The 18,193-nt window shown below is 35.6% G+C and overlaps 4 protein-coding genes across 4 annotated transcripts; 1 reads left to right on the forward strand and 3 right to left on the reverse strand.

Annotated features, from left to right (window-relative positions):
- Positions 1-427: 427 nt before the first annotated feature.
- LOC112755946 (uncharacterized) lies at positions 428-5,536 on the forward strand. The gene is made up of 15 exons (XM_025804297.2): positions 428-612; positions 803-984; positions 1,456-1,529; positions 1,611-1,746; positions 1,843-1,931; positions 2,016-2,145; positions 2,239-2,441; positions 2,615-2,787; positions 2,906-3,001; positions 3,382-3,503; positions 3,976-4,077; positions 4,305-4,414; positions 4,508-4,595; positions 4,695-4,900; positions 5,013-5,536. Exons 2-15 carry the CDS (start codon positions 874-876, stop codon positions 5,227-5,229), a joined length of 1,857 nt encoding a protein of 618 aa, XP_025660082.1. The 5' UTR covers positions 428-612; positions 803-873; the 3' UTR covers positions 5,230-5,536.
- A 25-nt stretch (positions 5,537-5,561) lies between these two features.
- LOC112755945 (pentatricopeptide repeat-containing protein At5g06540-like) lies at positions 5,562-7,833 on the reverse strand. The gene has a single exon (XM_025804296.3). It carries the CDS (start codon positions 7,522-7,524, stop codon positions 5,665-5,667), a length of 1,860 nt encoding a protein of 619 aa, XP_025660081.1. The 5' UTR covers positions 7,525-7,833; the 3' UTR covers positions 5,562-5,664.
- A 90-nt stretch (positions 7,834-7,923) lies between these two features.
- On the reverse strand, positions 7,924-10,167 carry LOC112755947 (arginine-specific demethylase JMJ22). Its single transcript, XM_025804299.3, has 2 exons — positions 8,695-10,167; positions 7,924-8,404 (listed from the first exon to the last, which is right to left on the reverse strand). Exons 1-2 carry the CDS (start codon positions 10,026-10,028, stop codon positions 8,164-8,166), a joined length of 1,575 nt encoding a protein of 524 aa, XP_025660084.1. The 5' UTR covers positions 10,029-10,167; the 3' UTR covers positions 7,924-8,163.
- A 498-nt stretch (positions 10,168-10,665) lies between these two features.
- On the reverse strand, positions 10,666-12,764 carry LOC112755948 (myosin-binding protein 7-like). Its single transcript, XM_025804300.3, has 3 exons — positions 11,361-12,764; positions 11,197-11,243; positions 10,666-11,021 (listed from the first exon to the last, which is right to left on the reverse strand). Exons 1-3 carry the CDS (start codon positions 12,615-12,617, stop codon positions 10,913-10,915), a joined length of 1,413 nt encoding a protein of 470 aa, XP_025660085.1. The 5' UTR covers positions 12,618-12,764; the 3' UTR covers positions 10,666-10,912.
- Positions 12,765-18,193: the final 5,429 nt, after the last annotated feature.

Genomic DNA, 18,193 nt, shown 5'->3' on the forward strand with positions numbered 1-18,193 from the left:
GTTGAAATCTGATTTTTTTTAAGATTTTATGTAGTGTGGGTTAATAAATAGAAGTTTTAGGATTTATTTTTGAATTTTACTTAATTTAATTTTTAGATGTGGATTTAATTTTTAAATTGTAATCTATTAATAGTTAAAAATTTTAAAATTTAAAATTTAAATTTAAATTTTATTTACTTTATATTTTAAACGTGTATTTAATTTTAAAAAAAATACTAAATCTATCCAAATGTGTTTGTTTTAATTTTTTTAAAAGTTATTACTTATTACAATAAAAAATTGAATAAAAGACTACTTTTAAATAATACTTACTGTTGAACAGTTGAACTGAACTCGAATTAGGGGAAAGCACAAAACGACAAAACGTTCACTAACGCCGTGACAAACAGGAGGGAAATCAAATTTTCGTTTTAAAATTGTAAACGCACGTCTATTTACCGCAAAAAATTTCCACATTGGTCTCTCGGTTTCATGCGCGGCCCAAACACAACACTCGCAGTCTCGCACTCCGCCCTGCCAGAAACCGATACGACATCGCTCTCCGCTCAATCTCGTCGTTTTGGCTTTCCCCTCCGAAATCCTCTCATCGTCGGAGACGCGAGACCTTCAACGGTACACCATATTCTCCTTCTTCATTTCCCTTCCTCTTTTCTTTTATATTTTGTTTTCATCCGATTCCATTCAGCTCTAGTTACGAATTTGTGCATTCAGGATCACTTGATATTTTGCTCGTTCTTTGATTGTACGAGTTCTGATTTCCTCAAATCTAATTGAAATTCTTGCATTCTTACCAAATCTACAGTCTCTTCGATGCATTTTGGTCGGTGAAGCAGTTGCAGTGGCGCCGGCGGTGGAGTTTCTCTGAAATAAGGGATGGCAAAAGTGGCTACGGCGAGTTCTGTGCCTCCTAGCTCACTTGGAATTGGCTCTGTGCCTTTAAAAGCTGGATCCATGGCTAAAAGAAAGACACCGTCTGAACTTAGGGTAAGTTCCTTCCCAATAACCTCCTCCTCAGCTTACTTTCTGTGCACCTGGATTCTGCATCTCTATTCAAGAGTTCAATAGTGTGATTATAGTAACCTACAATTGAAACCAGATTGTATCCTAATGTTGCCAGTTAGAAATAGTTGGTTATTGTCTAGTTGAACTCACTGCTAAGAGTTATCACTTAGCAGCTATGACAGCTGCTCGGGTTTGATTGTTATAGCAGCTAGTTAGAGTTATCTTCAAACTAAGATGTTAGTTATGCTTATGCTTGTGACTGAAATAGTCTAAGGGTATAAAATATTTGTTATTTTCATATTACTCTAGTTTATTCTGCTATTCTAACACTGCGCAACCGTGTATAGCTGTAGAATAGTTTAAAGTTTCCTAGAATAATTACTTTTCATACCGACAACTAGCATGGAAATGTCTGCGGAGGAAAAAATTCTCACATATATAGATGCATGACAGGGGGAGCAGTTAAAGAGGGCAAGTGTTGTGGATCATACTGATGAATCTTCACAACCCTCCGCAAATTTGACTAAGTAATATTCTTCCACTTATTCTCCTCCTTTCACTATATTCTTCCATAATCTGCTAAGAACTTGCCTTATTTATATTTGCAGCACTGCTGGGGTTGAAAAAAGGCCTAAAAGACTGGGATTGACAGGGGCCCCAAGATATGTGGAGACACGAGTTGATGGAGTATTTCCTGCCAAAAAGTCCAGGTTTAGGGTTGTCTCTGGAAAGGACAATGCAAAGGTTAATAGATTTCCCAAATTAAGATTTATTATGTTATTGTTCCCTGGCTGTTGATGTTGTTGACACTTAACAAAGTAAGCTTGTTTCTGTGTTCAGGAAAGTCCATCTTTGGAGCAAACCAACAACCTGAATAATATTGCAGCTTTTTCTGCATCAGATACCAAGAGACAACAGGGAATTTCATGGTTTGCTTTATGCTTTATGCTTTTTCTTTATCTCCTGCCTGCGGTCAATTTTCCTCCTTTTACTCTATTTCTAATTGTTGTCAGTTTGGAGAATTCTGTTGCTTCGCAAACTTCGCAAGCAAATGAGAAGTGCAGTCAAGGGAAGTTTCTTAATGTTGCCGAGCTTTCATCAGCCGCTGACAGATCTTCTGGCTCTGCAGCAACTATTGACATGGTATATAATGGCAGATGTTGGATGTTTACTTATATTTCAGATCCTGTAGGCTATATCTTAGCTAAGGCTTCACTTTTTTCTTTTCCCCAACAGGGCAAAGCATTAAAAGGACTAGCTGCATTTGAACCTCAGGCATCGAGTGGTTTAGCTGCTAATTCTTCTGAAAAATGTGGTGATCTGTCATCAAACTTCACTGGAAATTTTGTGTCAGAATGCCAAGTACCTGGCCAAAAGGCTCCTCTGGATCTTACTCTAAAAACCAGTATTCGGGTAGTATCCTCTTCTTCAGTGAATTGGTGAGTGCTTAGGATGCACTGGAGTGGAGTGAATAAAAATGATCTTAGACTGGGATTCATGGTTTCAATATTTGGGTCCATAATTACCTGCTTGCTTCAGTTTCAAGTTTCAACCATCATCTATATCCTTTTTTTGTCTTTTTGATTTGGCTATTGTGGCTTTCTAATTTCAGGATACATAGGTCAGCTGTATGCGGTACAATGCCTTTCTTCCAACATTGTTTCTCCACTAATCAAAACATGACAGGTTCCCAGGGCTTTAAAGGTTTACATTCCTGGATGTATCCTCAATCTGTTCTACCACCGTCTCTCATATCAGCCTTGAGCTCATCAACTGCAGATGGAGGTGAACAAGCATCTTTAAACTTATCCCATTTCATGCCTCTTCTTTGTCTTATTCCTTTTCAATTTCCCTTACGTCTCTTTTTTTCCTCATCTTCTCTCCTCTCTTTTCTTGTCAATAGAATTGGACTTCTTAAGTAAACGGCAATCAGCTTGGGAAGAGTCCTTCCGAGATCTCTATTACATGCTTCGAAAAAACATATGTGGCCTTTTTTATGGTAATTAAACATAACTATATCTCTTTGTAGTCTGATGGTGCTTGAATCGAAATTTGTTTATAGTTATGCAATACCATTTTCATTGCTGTTTATCTTCTGAATTCTCTTTTCAGTGTCCATTCTTTTGAAAATGTATTATGTAATCCAAATTGTTTCTGCATTATGATCAATTAACATGATAAAAACTTGCGTCCTTCTACTGATGTAGCTTACTATCTTCCTATGGTTAACTAATGCATAGACTTGAAAGTTTGCCACACTCTGAACTATTCTGATTCATTAAGCATTTTACTTATTTCTTTAAGAACCTTAACATATATCTATATTCATATAGGAATACTGCATGAAACTTTCTCAAGTATTTTTTTCTTGCTTTCTAGTTTGCACTTCCCAGTTTGTGGTGATGTTTATTGGTGGCGATGGCTCGGGTAGCTCCAAATACTCGTGCAATGCATATATGTCTCAGTCAACCAGAGGTTTAAGATCATTGTTGAAAGAGCATGTAAGTTGTACCCATATTATGTACAGTTATTCAGACACACTGATCTCGATTCAACATGGCTGTTTGTTTTTTGAATAGATCATGGGTTGGAAAATAATTGGGGATATTCTAAAACTAAAATTTATTATGAGGCATCTTAGAAAAAAAAAAAAAAAAAACCCTCATGAATTATGCACTTAGTATGCAATACTGCTTTAACTACGTATATTCTCAATTTCACATTTTTCTTTGCTTAGCAATATAGTTCTCTTATTTTCTGGCCCTTAGTGCCTTTTTGGGTCCATAGTTTGACTGAAGCATCCAAGGTTAATCCTGAGTTATGCAGTTTATCTAAAACTACTTAAAACTTTAGGTATTCTTTGTGCTACCAGAGCTTGCTTTTTATCCAAAGGGTTGTTTTAGTAGCTTATTGTACTAGAATTTCCAATTACTATTTATTTTGGTGAATAACCATTATACTTATGGCAACTAGGATGTTTGTTTCTCGATGCCTCTTTGCCGTTCGAAAGTGGAACAAGCTAGTACTGAAGATTTGGTTGAGCTCTCGGAGATAGAGAAGCAAAATCTGGGGCAGGTTTGTATCTATATGCTATTTGTATATAATTTGTCTGTCATTGAACTTGAACGATTTCCTGACATATTGAGTTTATCTCTGCGATTTATGGATAACTTTATACTCATCAATTATTACTGATAGTGTAACAGTACAGTCTCTCAATGGTTCCTAGTTTGTATTTGTCGCAATTAGTCTTGACCTACTTCTGGGTTATTCACTGGTGTAGTTTATTTGAAATAATGCAGACACGACGATTAAGATCGTTCTCTGATGTTGATAACAGCCCAGAATCTTTGCTGGTTTTCAGTGGCAACAATGATGTACATGGTTTATATGACCTTTTACTAAATTACAGGTCAATAATCAATGGGTTCACTTGTTAGATTTCCAGTTCCCGGCATATTTCATTTTTAATATGTTGCTGACTTGAATTGTCTGCACACTGCAGACCTCTCTTGACTTCACTGTCTGCTATGGATGTACCTGTCTTGTGCTCTTCTGTGCCCTTCCAAAACGCTGCTTTGTCCTCCCCTGATGTATGTCATAATTCCGTTTGTTTCAATCAGCAATAGTTGCTTTTATTTTGTTAGCTGTGAAATAACACTTGTTGGAATCGTTACACTTCTGATTTGCAGATCAAATGTATGGAGATGAGAAGAGCTGAACACATTGCTGCTTCTTATAATGGATCTGATTGGAGAGATGGTGATGGTGAGCCTGCACAAGGATCACCAGATGGTCTTAGTTGCAGCCTTGAAATCAGCGACACGTTCCTTCCACCATGGATTATTTGTGGTATATGTGCATTGCTTAGTTCTGAAGGAGGAAGATTTGAGGCTAGGTATGGGTAGCCTTGATAGTACTTGTTATATGGTATCTAATGATTAACCAGTTGCATCATGCATTGCTATTTTAAACAGAAATAATGTCTTGTTTTATCTTGTGTCGTACAGTTTTGTGACGGAACCTAGTTCAATTGGCTTGAATGTTGCTCTTAAATCAATTTGTGAGAAGTTGAAATCTGAAGATGTCAGTAGTGAAAGTATGCAAAACCGCAGTAAGATACTCGGCATCCCAGAAGCTGCGGTCACTTCTTCCTTGTGGTCAAGTTCATTAAAAGGCTTAAAGTACTGTGATGGTTCTTATACAGCTTCTCTATCCCCTGTATGATCCTCAAGAAGGAACTCATCATCATATTGATTGTTAATTTATATTGATTACCTTAACTTCCAGAAAATGAAAAACAGTAGGAATTTTGTAGTCTTTTCCAGTTTGGAGGAGCATATTTCGGACCAAGAACTGTAATATCAAAGTTAATTGTGAAATCTAGCAGTTCGTTTGTCAATCACCTCATTGAAGGGGAGATGAATCAATGACTTCATTATATCTTTAAGCCTAGTCACTTGGACATGGAATTTGCCATTTGGACATGTAATATCTTTTGTTCTGATCACAACATATTTTATCTTTAAGACTACTTAATTTTCTCTTGTTCTATAATAAATTCAAACTACTAAATGTATTTAGGACTATGATAGTCATTAACCTGTAGTTTTTTAAGTGAGTTCACGAACATTTTTCATATGAAACCAGTTATATAGTTCATCACCAGTAATCCATACAAGAACACGTGCCTTCTTTAAAGTGATGGAATCGGTTTCGATCTCTCACAATCAACTCTACTTGGAAAACCTTTGAAATCAACTTTGTAGCAGTGTGACAATCTTCACAAACCCGCAAGTTCTTCACAATCCGAATTGGTGAAGGAGGTCGAATCTTCATAATTCCATATGCAATTGCCAGCTTCTCACTATGCCTGTCAAGTGCATCTTCCTTTTCTTCCTCATCTATGTCAAACAAAGCTTCATCAGTATTTCCAATGTATCCTGCCAGCCTTATTTTTTGCAGTATATCTTCCCACATTCTCTCTATTTTCTCAATTTCTGGGTGTGATTTATCTCCAATTGTAAATTCATGAACTTTTCCATCTACCTCAATGAGACTATACCCAGGAGGCTTTCTTACTCCTTTTTCCTTCATGAGTTCTCTCATAATGGTAACATCTCTCCACTTGTTTGTGCGAGCATATATGTTTGAAAGCAGCACATAGTAACCACTGTGTTCTGGTTGCATCTCTATCAAAATCTTTCCAACTCTCTCCCCAACCTCTGCATTTCTGTGAATCCGGCAAGCTCCTAGCAATGCTCCCCATATCGGAGCATTCGGCTTTATGGGCATTTCAAGAACAAATTTCTCTGCCTCCGCCAACTTCCCTGCACGGCCAAGTAGGTCAACCATACATCCATAATGCTCCAATCTTGGCTCAATTCCATGATCATGTTTCATGCTCTCAAATATTTCTAGGCCCCTATCTACCAATCCTCCATGGCTGCAAGCTGTCAACACCGCCGTAAATGTAACGTCCCACGGAACTAGCCCGGATTTCACCATTTCCGAAAAATACCAAAGCGCTTTCTCTGCATGGCCGTGCATGGCTAGTCCAGCAATCAAAGCTGTCCAACAAAGTGTGTCCTTCTCGGCCAACTGCTCAAAAACCCGAATAGCTTTCGCAATGTTTCCACATCTCGCATACATGTCAACAAGAGCTGTCCCAAGAATCAGATTCAAAGACAAGCCATTCATAACCACATACTCATGAGCTTCCTTCCCCATAGCAAGAGCACCCAGATGAGCACAAGCGGATATCACCCCCACCATGACAGGCTCATTAGCCATCACCCCTTCACTCCGAAGAACATGAAACAGCTCAACAGCCTTATCATACCTATTGTTTCGGGCATACCCACTAATCATAGTGCTCCAAGTCACCAAATTTCTCTCCGGCATTATATCAAACAGTTCGCGTGCAGAGTCAACATCCCCCCCTTTATGGTACCCAGCAATCATGGAAGTCCAAGACACCACATCAAACCCAGAAATCTCTTCAAAAACGCATCTTGCAGACTTTGAATCTTCAACAGTGGCATACATATGAACGAGGGAGTTCTGGGCATAGCAATCGCGTTCAAATCCATGCTTTATGATTTGACCATGTGCTTGCGTGCCCATAATAGCATTCTCAAGTTGAGCACAAGCCTTAACCAGAAACGGGTAAGTGATGTTATCAGGCAAGAGACCAATGCGCTGCGATTGGATGTAATAGCGAAAGGAAGCAGCGGGGTCATCGCTGGTGGAACAACCTCGTATGAGGGCGTTCAAGATGAATAGGTTTGGGTTTTCGATTTGGGGGAATAGCCTTATGGCGTAGTGGAGAAGGTTCTTGTTGGAGTCTGTGCAGAGAGCGATGAGGCGACTGACGGCAAAGACGTCGAAGAAGAAGTGGGTTCGGAGCATGTGGGCGTGGATAATTGTGAGGTCGATCAGGTTGCTGCATGATTCCAAAAGCACCAGCTTTGGATTCTTCAGCCTCAGCGTTTTCAGAACCGAGTTTGAAGCAAACGCCATTTTCCCACCCTCTCATGTTCTCGATTTGGTGGAGACAATCATAATGCAATGCATCTAAACTATAATTTTCAGGAAACTAGCATTGTTACCCAAGTTTAGAATGTCGTTAAATCTGTCCATACAAAATTAAATTTGTTTAGCATTTTAAATTTTCATAGATAAAAATAATAATTTACTATACAAAATTTTATGCCTTCATGCAGAAAGCATGACAAATTTGGAGCTTTCTTCCTTTCCTTATTATTACTGGATGTGTATTTGCTACAATATCTACCCTGTTATCAGACAAGTTTCATAAATCAAAGTTTGAATTTTTTTTTTCCATTTCTAAAATTTGAACTTAAAACCTTGATAAGGAACAAACTTGCTGGGTTGTGAAGACCCCCTACTCACTTCAAGTACCTCAGGAAAAAGAAGTTGGGTTCATAATGACAATTAATTCATGGTTCATCCTCCATCAATATATGGATAGAGGAATCCATGTTTTTTTCAGCTTTGATACTCAATTAGTACAACAGGTAGCCAAAATGGAAGGTTGCCAAGACAATGTAGCACCTAAAACAATTGAAAGAGTACAATCAATGAAAAACCGATCATAATGTCAAAATTGATCGTCGGAATTCAGCAAAATGTATCTCTCTAGAAAGAGAACTTGAAAGCTCCGGCATTGGAATCTGAGACAGAATCCCAGAATGAGAGTTTCTTCTGCTGGATCTTTTTCTCTGCTTCTTTTCTGGCCAGTTCATCCATTTCTCCAGGAAAAGAAGCCTCAATAGCATTCTTAAACTTATCATACAAATTCACACGATCCCTTGTTCCAGACACCAGTGTGCTAGCATTTGGCCTATTAAGAAAATCTAGCACATTTAACAAATTTCTCCTGCAAAAACATTCAATCAACATTTGTGATTGGAATTGGATTATCCAAGGCGCATGCAAAATACAAAGCTAGCCCAAATTTCAAATGGTACATATTCAATTCATAAGTGATTTAGTAATAATATATTACATATAGTACAAGCAAGCTGTTGTTAATAGGATTTGTATTTTCAAGAATAAATCATGCAAGTTACAATCAGCCAATCACATACCTCTATAAAAGTTCAATTAGTACTTTGTTTATCATAGTTCTGAAACCTCCCGAAAGCAATAAAAAATTAAAAAGCTTACCTACTAACATAATTTTGGGTTATGGCAATGGACTCCTCCAGGTTGATCACCAAATGCCACCATCCATTAGGTACGAAGATAACCTCTCCAGCTTTGCATACACACTCAACAGGTTTCTTTTTCCAATTCTTTGTTGCACCGTAGAAGTTCATGAACCACTCAATTATCGAAACTGGCGATGCAACCTCTGCACCATCAGGACTAGGATGAACGCCTGGCGGGATAACATCAGGAGGAAATAGTATCCATTTCTTTGATCCCTTGATCACTGCATTCCAAGCTGAAGTTGAATTCGGATCAACATGAAAAGATGATCCGGACCCGGCAGGACCAATAATGATCCACCTGTAGTCAGGTCTCTCGCTGCCTAATACACCAAACAAATCCTCTCGAAAATACACTGGGACTTCATATTCAGAACCTAATTTCGGAACTTTTTCAGCAAATTTCGGATCAAACAAATACAATGGCCTTTCTTCTCTAACTTGATCTGAGTAGCGAAAATAGTCTCCAAGCTTCATCTCAACTGGCCCAACTGCAAACTTAACATCACCAGACAACTGCATCAAATAATCTCTATCCCAATTCTCCAGTGCATCCCAATTATCAATACACCCTTCCAACAACACCGGTTTATTAGGCTCCTCGAAATTCAACACAAACTCTTCAACTGAAATGCCCCTCTTCCTAACAATATTATCCCTCTCCAACCACTCAGGTTTCATTTCAAGATTAGCACAGAGCCAACTCTGAAAGAGATAATCAGAATAAAAGTCTCTAACTTTAAAGCTTTTAAGTGCGTTACTTGATATATCAAATGAAGGGTAGGAAGCAGCAACATAAGTTGATTTCCAAGCCCCATTGAACTGAAACCCACCATTGAGATTCTCCAACACAAGGTTCCTCCAAAGAGGTTCGTGGTTTGTGAAAACATAAAAGGACTTACTCACAGTGGACAAAACCCCCAAATTAGTACTATCCAAGAACCCTAGAATCTCAAGAACAAGCTCGTCAGAAAGGGTATGAAGGTTACCTAAGCCTGTGTCTCTGGAGTTGATGGAACCTGGGTTGAGGTAGAGGTTCCCCAAGGGTTGAACGCCATGTGTGAGTAATGGGGCAGAGCTTTTGAGCTTGAAACCTTCTTCAGCGTTCTCTTCTCCTTCTTCATCTTCTTCTTCATGGGGAGAAGGCAAGTCTTTGGGAATGGAAATGGCGTTCTGGTTTCTAAGATTGAATCTTTTTCTGTTCCTGTGTTTGTTAGTGCTAGTTTTGGTTTTCTTTGAGGAGTTTCTGATGCGAGACAACAAGTTCGTCATCTTCAAGCTCCCTTTCATGGTTTCAATTGTTGCCGCCACCCTCTCTCTGCAGCGACGGCGTAGGGTACGAAAGCCCAAAGTCCTAAACCCAAAGAAACGCGTTTCTTCTCTCTACAAAATAGAAACGTTTCGAAAACCCGTTTCTCTATAGAAATTCGCGTAAGGCCTTTTGTTTTTTTAATTTTAACTCAAGTAACATTTTTTTTTGTTCTTATTTCTAATTTTACTTCTTTTTTTTGTTACCCCTTTTTGTTTTAGAAAAAGAAATTGCAGAAGATTTTTAAAAGTGGATTTTTCTCCCATGTGTTTTAAGAATAATGATAAAATTACTATTAATAATTTTTTTAATAAATACATAATAACAGTATTATATGATTAATATAATTTATTATTTTTAACCAATAGTTAGTCAATAATTTTATTAATATAAAAAAATTTAAATACATTAGCAGAATGCTAATAGAAAATTATAAATATAATACCGACTAAAAATGCTGACTTCTATAAATAAAAATTACTGGTCTATGAGCTCTTTTTCATAATATATGTATTAAAAACTTAACTTTATATTTTATTTTAATTTTTTCATTGATAGCCCTTAAAAAATTACAAGAATTTTGTATGAAGCAAGGCAATATAGAAGTTGCGTGGGAAATTAAGGAACGCATGAATCCAAGTGGATTGCTCACAAGGGCAAAGCATGACCAACTTTCACCGATCAATCAACAAATTAAATTGAATTTCTTTGGCAAAAGGGAAAAAAAGTGGGGAAAAAACTATGGGGGGAGAAAAAAAAGAAAGAAAGAACAAAAAAAAAAAGTTTTTATACAGTGTGATTAAGGTTGAGTTGGTGATCCCACAGTGAGGCTATACCCTGTAAGAATCCAACTGGAATTGGAGTATTAATCTTCCAATTGTGTTCTTGCAATATATCGCCATGACTTTACACGTGGTTCCTTGTTAATTAGCATTAGCAATCCAACACTCTCAGATGGTACCCCGAATATATACCTACAATCATCAAAACCAATCGTTCAAGATTCAACCGCTACAAACTACTATGCATAATCAACATTCAGAACAAATTAAATTGAAATTTTGAATTTGTTAGAAACCATACACTTTGTGTGTAGGGATTATGCATTAATATATGCCAAGAAACTATGGTTAATTATCATCCACTTACCTGATCTCATGAGATTTCTTCCTCCAGAAAACAATTGATACGACCCACTGTACATACAAAAACAAAAATGAAATTGAATGCATAAGTGCCTCTATCAATATTCAACAATGATATGACACCAAAAAAAAAAAAAATCTTCAACAATGATAGAGTGATATAGTTACCTTAAAAACCGAGGAAAATGGAGCCATAGCTGACTTTCTTGCTGTCCTTTTTCTCTGTGGTGACATTTCCTTGCACAGCTGTTGAGCTATCTCCTTCAGCAGCACAAGCTGTGCTTTATCAGTGCGCATTGAAATGATTGCTTGCCTCATTGATTCCCTGTCAGCCTCAAGTGCCTGAAGCCTCATGTAAAGTTTCTTAATGTAAGGATCTTCAAAATCACCATGAATGTTATTCCCAAAATCTCTTGGAGTGGTTACAGGAAAATCATCATAAAGAGCACCTTTAAACTGATTGAAACAATTGTAACCAGAGTCAACTGTGTAAACCTTGTCATATATTTCATCACCTGCTTCTGATGCATTATTCTCTACCTTCTTCAAATTGGAAAATGGCTCCTCCTCTATCTTGCTAAAGTTACCACCAGTGATCTTTGGAGAATCCATCAGAAGCTCGGGGCCAAATGAAGCCGAATCAAAGGAATACTTCCTTCTGGATCGTCGCGGCGACTGTCCAACTACCACCTTCTCTAGGAAATTCTTGCCTGGAAAATCCCCTTCCATCTGGCTATAGGTGGGACTCCTCTCCATCTGAGAGATCCTATTCTCCAAATTCCTCAAACGATCTCTAGGAGTTTCCCCAAATATATACTTCTCAACATCAGCATCATTGTTATCAGCATTGGCAGTGGAATTCAGTATATTGCATTTCAATTGAGGATAATCAAAAGAGGCAACCTGGAATTCTTCACAATCTGCCTCAGATTCTGTGAGGCCAAAACTCATTAATCTGTGCTTATAAGCCTGAACCTCACAATTCAGAGATTGAATTGTTTGTTCCCTTTTATACAACAAATCCTCCAATTCCAACAATTCTTTCTGATCATGAGAGCTTCTCTCCTCCACGATGCGCTTGAACTGCCTCGCCTCCATCTGAACCTCCGCCTTCTCCTTCTGCAGTCTCAGTATCATCGACATTGCCTCGTTCGCCGCCGACGACGCCGCGTTCCTCTCCTCCTCCAATTCAGCCGCCAAATCTTTCACCGCCTGCTGCTGCCGGCTAAGAGCCTCCCGCAGTGCGCTGCATTCGTCCAATGTTTCAACCTTGGCGACTGATTCCGGCGATGCAGGTCGAGAATCATACCTCCGCTTCGTGCTTCGCGAAGATTGAAGTGTCGCCGCCACAGAGCAATCGCAGCCGCAGATGCAGTTCCAGCACTGGCAACATTTTGCCGAATCGGTGCTAGTTTCCGAATCCATAAATTAAATCCAATTGCATGCAAATTATCAACAAATTTTCAGAAGAAATTAAAACAACAACAACAAAATATATCAAAAGCGTTTTGAAGAAATGAAAACAAAAAATTGTGGAAAAGGAATTATTCTTCTCTTTCGTCCCCTCCCTCCCCTCCAAGCCAAGAAGCACTCATCTCCGATCGATAAACACAAGCCTATTAGCAAATTAATTAACAATAACCTATTAACAAATTGATTAAGAATAAAATCATCTAAATAATAATATAAAACAAATCAAAATTAAACAATGTAGGTTATTAACAGAGGGATTATTGAATAAGAGAGAGAAGAAGATTGACCTTAGAAGGGAGAAGAGGGAGCTGAACCCGCTTTCTTGGGAGGAAAGAATGCGGGTGCTTTTGTTTTTGGAGGGAAGACCAACACAGGAAGAATTTAAAAAAAATGAAAAGAAAAAGAAAAAGAAAAAACAAGCAACTTTGTTCGTATTATGTCGCAGCTAAATAGCAAGTTATAAAATCTATTTATTTATTTACCGCGTTTTCTTTATCCGTTTATATTATTACAAGTTTACAACCCTAATTTACCGCCCTTTACTAACTATATATCTTCTTCCTTTTCCTTTTCTAGGTTGGAGGATGCTACATTCACTAAATTCTTCTTCGTTTCTTATTATTATTAAATTAGTCTAGTCACAAAAAAATTAGTCTAATATAATAAAAATTAATTATGACTAACATTATTTCGAAAATATTTGGTAACCAAAGAAAATTAGCCAAAAACAGCTATAACTTGTCTTATTTAATATTTATTAATTGTTGCGATAATTAATTAATGCTAAATAAGGCAAATTTTGACTTTTTTTTGTCTAGCATTACCCCATTATTTTAAATTTTATTGTTTAATTTAATTTGACTTAGTTTATAAAAAGCTTGAATATGTAATATTATTTTTTTTTGCATTGCACACTTGTAATTTGTGTTCACAAATTTTGTTTTGAAAAAAAATGTGAAAAAATTAAATTTTAGAAAAAAACTCAAAACAGTCATTGACAAGTACCTCGAAAGACAACGAGGCCCTTGACAAAAAAAACTCAACTCGGTCTTTGACAATTACCTCGAAAGGACAACGAAGCTCCTGTGCCAAAAAAAAGTTAATGTTATTTTTTTTTTGCACATAAGTTAATCAGTCCAAAAAAAAAATTAGTGGCTGAATTGGGTATTTTTTTTTTGAGCGCGTCGTTGTCCTTTCAAGATAATTGTTAGGAGTCAGTGGGTATTCACTCTAAATTTTATTTTGTAGAATTTTCATTAAGGACGTTTACTTTTAATTTTTTGTATAATACAAACATACATACAAAATACAATCCTAGTCTACTAGAGTTAACGAGATATAATAACGTAACTAAATTTTATAAATGAGAAATAGATAAAATTGAAAAACTAATAATAATAAAAATAATATGACTAAATGGTAAGCATTATCATTTTTCAAAATACAACGAAAAGTCTATAATAATTTTTTACATATTTTAAAAATTTATATAAAAGTATTACACATATACAAAATTTTACTAATTTTCTCTTACATTTTTACTCACTAATTTTATGCAAAATTTGACATACATCAAAAAATGTCGTAATCAATAATTACGATTTATTAGAAGTAACTACTAGAAAATAAATAAATCATCACTTGTTCAAACTGTCATGATATCAAATTAATAAATATCAACTTAATTTTATCAAATTGTTATGTTATTTTGTATAATTTTATAAGTTGTATAATAAATTGATAAATATCAATTTAATCTTGTAATCATGTATAATTTGTTTTTAATATATGATTAGCTGGCAACTTTTTTTTGTTTGACTAAATAAAAAAAAAACTCAACTAATAAGCTAGTTTATCAAATTTTAACCAAGTCAAAATTTTATCCAAACTACTACCTTATTAGCTTGTTTCTTCTAAGCTTGTCAAGATACATGTTTGGTAATTTTATTTTCTTACACTTATTACTACTTGTAATCACACCTTTTGATTTCAAAATCAAAAGAAGAATTTTACATCTTTTTCACAATAAACAAGTGGAAATCGATTAAAGACAGGAAAGGGAAAGAAATGAAGATAAGACATAAGAGATTCATTTTCTTCAGCATAGCTGTACTTTTAGTTTACTAAATAATTAAAATTTTGAGGTGTGCATATATATATTAGAACAGCTTCGCTCAACTATATTAATCGCAGGTTGTTTCTTTTTTATCTCATGTTTGTAAATTTGACTGCTCCAATTTTAGTATTTTGACCATTTTAGGAACTAATTTGAACTTTGAAGGCACTATAAAATTCATCTATTTTTGCTTATACTTTTTAGATGATTGATGAATTCTTTATGCGTATAAATAAAAGAAATCTCTATTTTCAAAAACAAATAATAATGACATCATATGCCTTATTTTTTTAATTATTAGTTAGGAAAAAATTAGGACTGTCCAATCCATCCTATAAAAAAATAAAAAAGTTTGTAGATGGAAATTCCAACTACACTATATGATTTGGCAAATATAGTGTTCTGATTTTTTTTTTGTCATAAGAGAATATAGTGTTCAAAATACCAACAATAAATACTTGTTGGGCTTGCAAATTGGACTTTATATATGTGGACGACTTTTAGAAGACATATTACGAATTACCAAATAAAAAAAGAAGACATATTATTAAGAGAAAAAGATCCTCTAAAATAACAATATTAGTAAAGTGTTAAAGTGATATTTTAATCACCTTTAAATTTGTAATATTTATTATCTATGAGTCCCACTATCTTAATTCAGTGGTAATTAATGGTATACTTTTATATCTAAAGTGACAATACAATTTTAGAGGATCCGGATCAATTACTAAAAATGTTTGGGTCAAAATATTATCTCTTCGGCTCTTCCTCCCTTGATTATTTTTGTTGCATTTCCTTTACCGCTGAAAGGTTTCTGAAGATTAAACTAACTTACTTGCTCGACTAATTAGTTCTTTCATCCGTTTAAGTAAATATTAGAGGTTTGAATTCTATTTTGTACATGCAGTAACTCATTGACAAGCGATAAATCTTTTATCTTTTTGCACACTGTCACTGCACCCAACATTCATGAGTTTGAAGCTTGTCACAGTCATCCCTTCCCAGATCCTACTCAAAATACCACAGACAAGGTTTAGACTTTCCGGATCCCAAGAATGCTGCCAATTGGTTCTAGCCTCTACCACGAAGATTCTAACCTCCAGACTCGGTCCGTGGATTAGAAACCCAAGAGATACGCACTCAAGCTGTCGCCCAATGACTACGTTGAGCTAAGATAGAACGGGAGTGGTTGAGGATAATAACAAGGATAATGATGAGTGTCACGGATCATCATATTCTCTATATTGAAGTACGAGTGAGTATCTTAGAATAGAATCAAGCGTGATTGAATAGAAAACAGTAGTAATTGCATTAATCCATTGAAACACAGCAGAGCTCCTCACCCCCACCTATGGGGTTTAGAGGCTCATGCCGTAGAAGATACAATATGAAGTGTAAAATGTCATAAGGTACAAAATGAATCTCTAAAAGTAGTTTTTATACTAAACTAGTAACTTAGGTTTATAGAAAATGAGTAACTAAGTACAGATAGTGCAGAAATCCACTTTCGAGACCCACTTGGTACGTGCCTGGGCTGAATTTAGAATTAAAATAATTGATGGCTATTTATTGAAAAAAATTGATTTCCTAGTTAGAAGAGATCCTTTAATTAATTAGTGGCATGGGATATTTTATCTTTTGGTTCTTCCGATTTGTTTTACAAAAAAAATAAAAAAAAAATATTTTACTATAAATTGAATTCTCTAATTTGGTGCATTATGAAATTTGATCTTTAGATTTAAGTGTTTGATTTGTTATTTAAAATAAAAAAATTGAAATATATATTAAAAAAACACACCAATTAATTATGATACTGAATTACACAATTTTTTTTTTATTTTTTAAAAAATTAGCCACGTATAAATAGTCATCACTTTAGCTTTGTGATGACTTTTCCTTGAAACAAAGGGGGGTATTATGGTATTTTTGATGCTCAAACATGTGAGGCATGAACATGGCATGATTGCTCTCAAGGATATTTTTTTGTTCATGTGGATCATCCTTGTTGACGTTGGAGAACACAAAATTGTACACTGATTTGATACATTGTGACTAGCCAGCAGAGTGATGAATGAGTTGACCAAAGTGCTCATTCCCTCCCACTATATTGTGTATTTGTGTGTACTTGGATTTCCAATTGGAGAATGGGGATGCAATAACTACATATATTATTTGACTTACTATTGCACTGCATTGACTAGGAATAGGGTTTCTCGTGCGCCAACTACTCTGTAATCTCCTTACAAACTCTTGTATGTTTCTTAACATATCGTCTTTTTATTGCCGGAAAAAGGACGCACAAACCCATGTGATGCCTTTGCCTCCTCCACAGTAACTTATGTCATCCAAACTATTCATCTGCAAATTAATCATTATAGTTTAATTTAAGAAAAAGTCTAGAGAATCAAGCTCAGTTAAAAAAGTAAATTATTATAATAAACCAAGTTCAATTCAAAATTACTTAGATTTTTTAAAATGGAATAGACTACTTGAATATTTTAAGTTGCATTTTTATATAAATTGAACTGATTAAGTTCGATTTATGTAAATATGTACTAAATTGAATCCATCATATTCGAACTGCATGCAAATAGAATTTGTTTAAAAATCGAAGCTAATGACTTCGAATTAAATATCCACACTAAATCGAAACAATGAAATTCGATTTTTATTTGCATGTAAATAGACACAAGAATAGCAACCCATGGTAAATCGAAGCCAACAGTTTCGATTTACAAGTAACATCTCCCTCAAGTAGTTCAAATCCAATGGCTTCGATTTATGCTCAATGTTGTTATATATACAAATCAAATTTCATTCATTCAAACTACAAAACATACAAATTTCACCCCATCCCACCAGCAGATCCGAAATTATCGAAAAACCGCACAGGAAAAATCGAAGCTGGACACATGGAGGACGACTTGAATCGTCTATATCGGTTAGATGGAGTCGCGCATATTACTGGTGCCATCCACCTCGAGGTTAGTAAAGATATTTTTCTTTTTTAAACATAGATTAGTCATTCTAGTAATGTTAACATAAATCGTGTGGTAGTTGGTTAGGGAAATTTTTTTTTTTAATATAAGTGTATGTTAGAAGTAATAAGCTACTAAACTATTAGGTGGTTAGATTTTGATGAGTTAAAATGGTACCTAAGAAGGTTGTTTTGGATTGTAGGATATGTTAGATTTTTGAAGTTATTAGTCTTATATGCAACAAGACTTATTTTATGAGTAGCGATAGCTATAAATTTCTTGAGTTATTTGAAAGAAGTAATATAAATATTTTTTGTAATTGCGATTTTTTGAGTTAGATGGTTATGATTAGAAATGTTAGGTGTTACGGATCCAGCCCACGGATCCTACACCCGGAACGGTCCCCAAACTCAGTTACCAGGGTCTGACCCACT

The sequence above is a fragment of the Arachis hypogaea genome, chromosome 6 (assembly GCF_003086295.3).
Source record: "Arachis hypogaea cultivar Tifrunner chromosome 6, arahy.Tifrunner.gnm2.J5K5, whole genome shotgun sequence".
NCBI classification, from domain to species: Eukaryota; Viridiplantae; Streptophyta; class Magnoliopsida; order Fabales; family Fabaceae; genus Arachis; species Arachis hypogaea.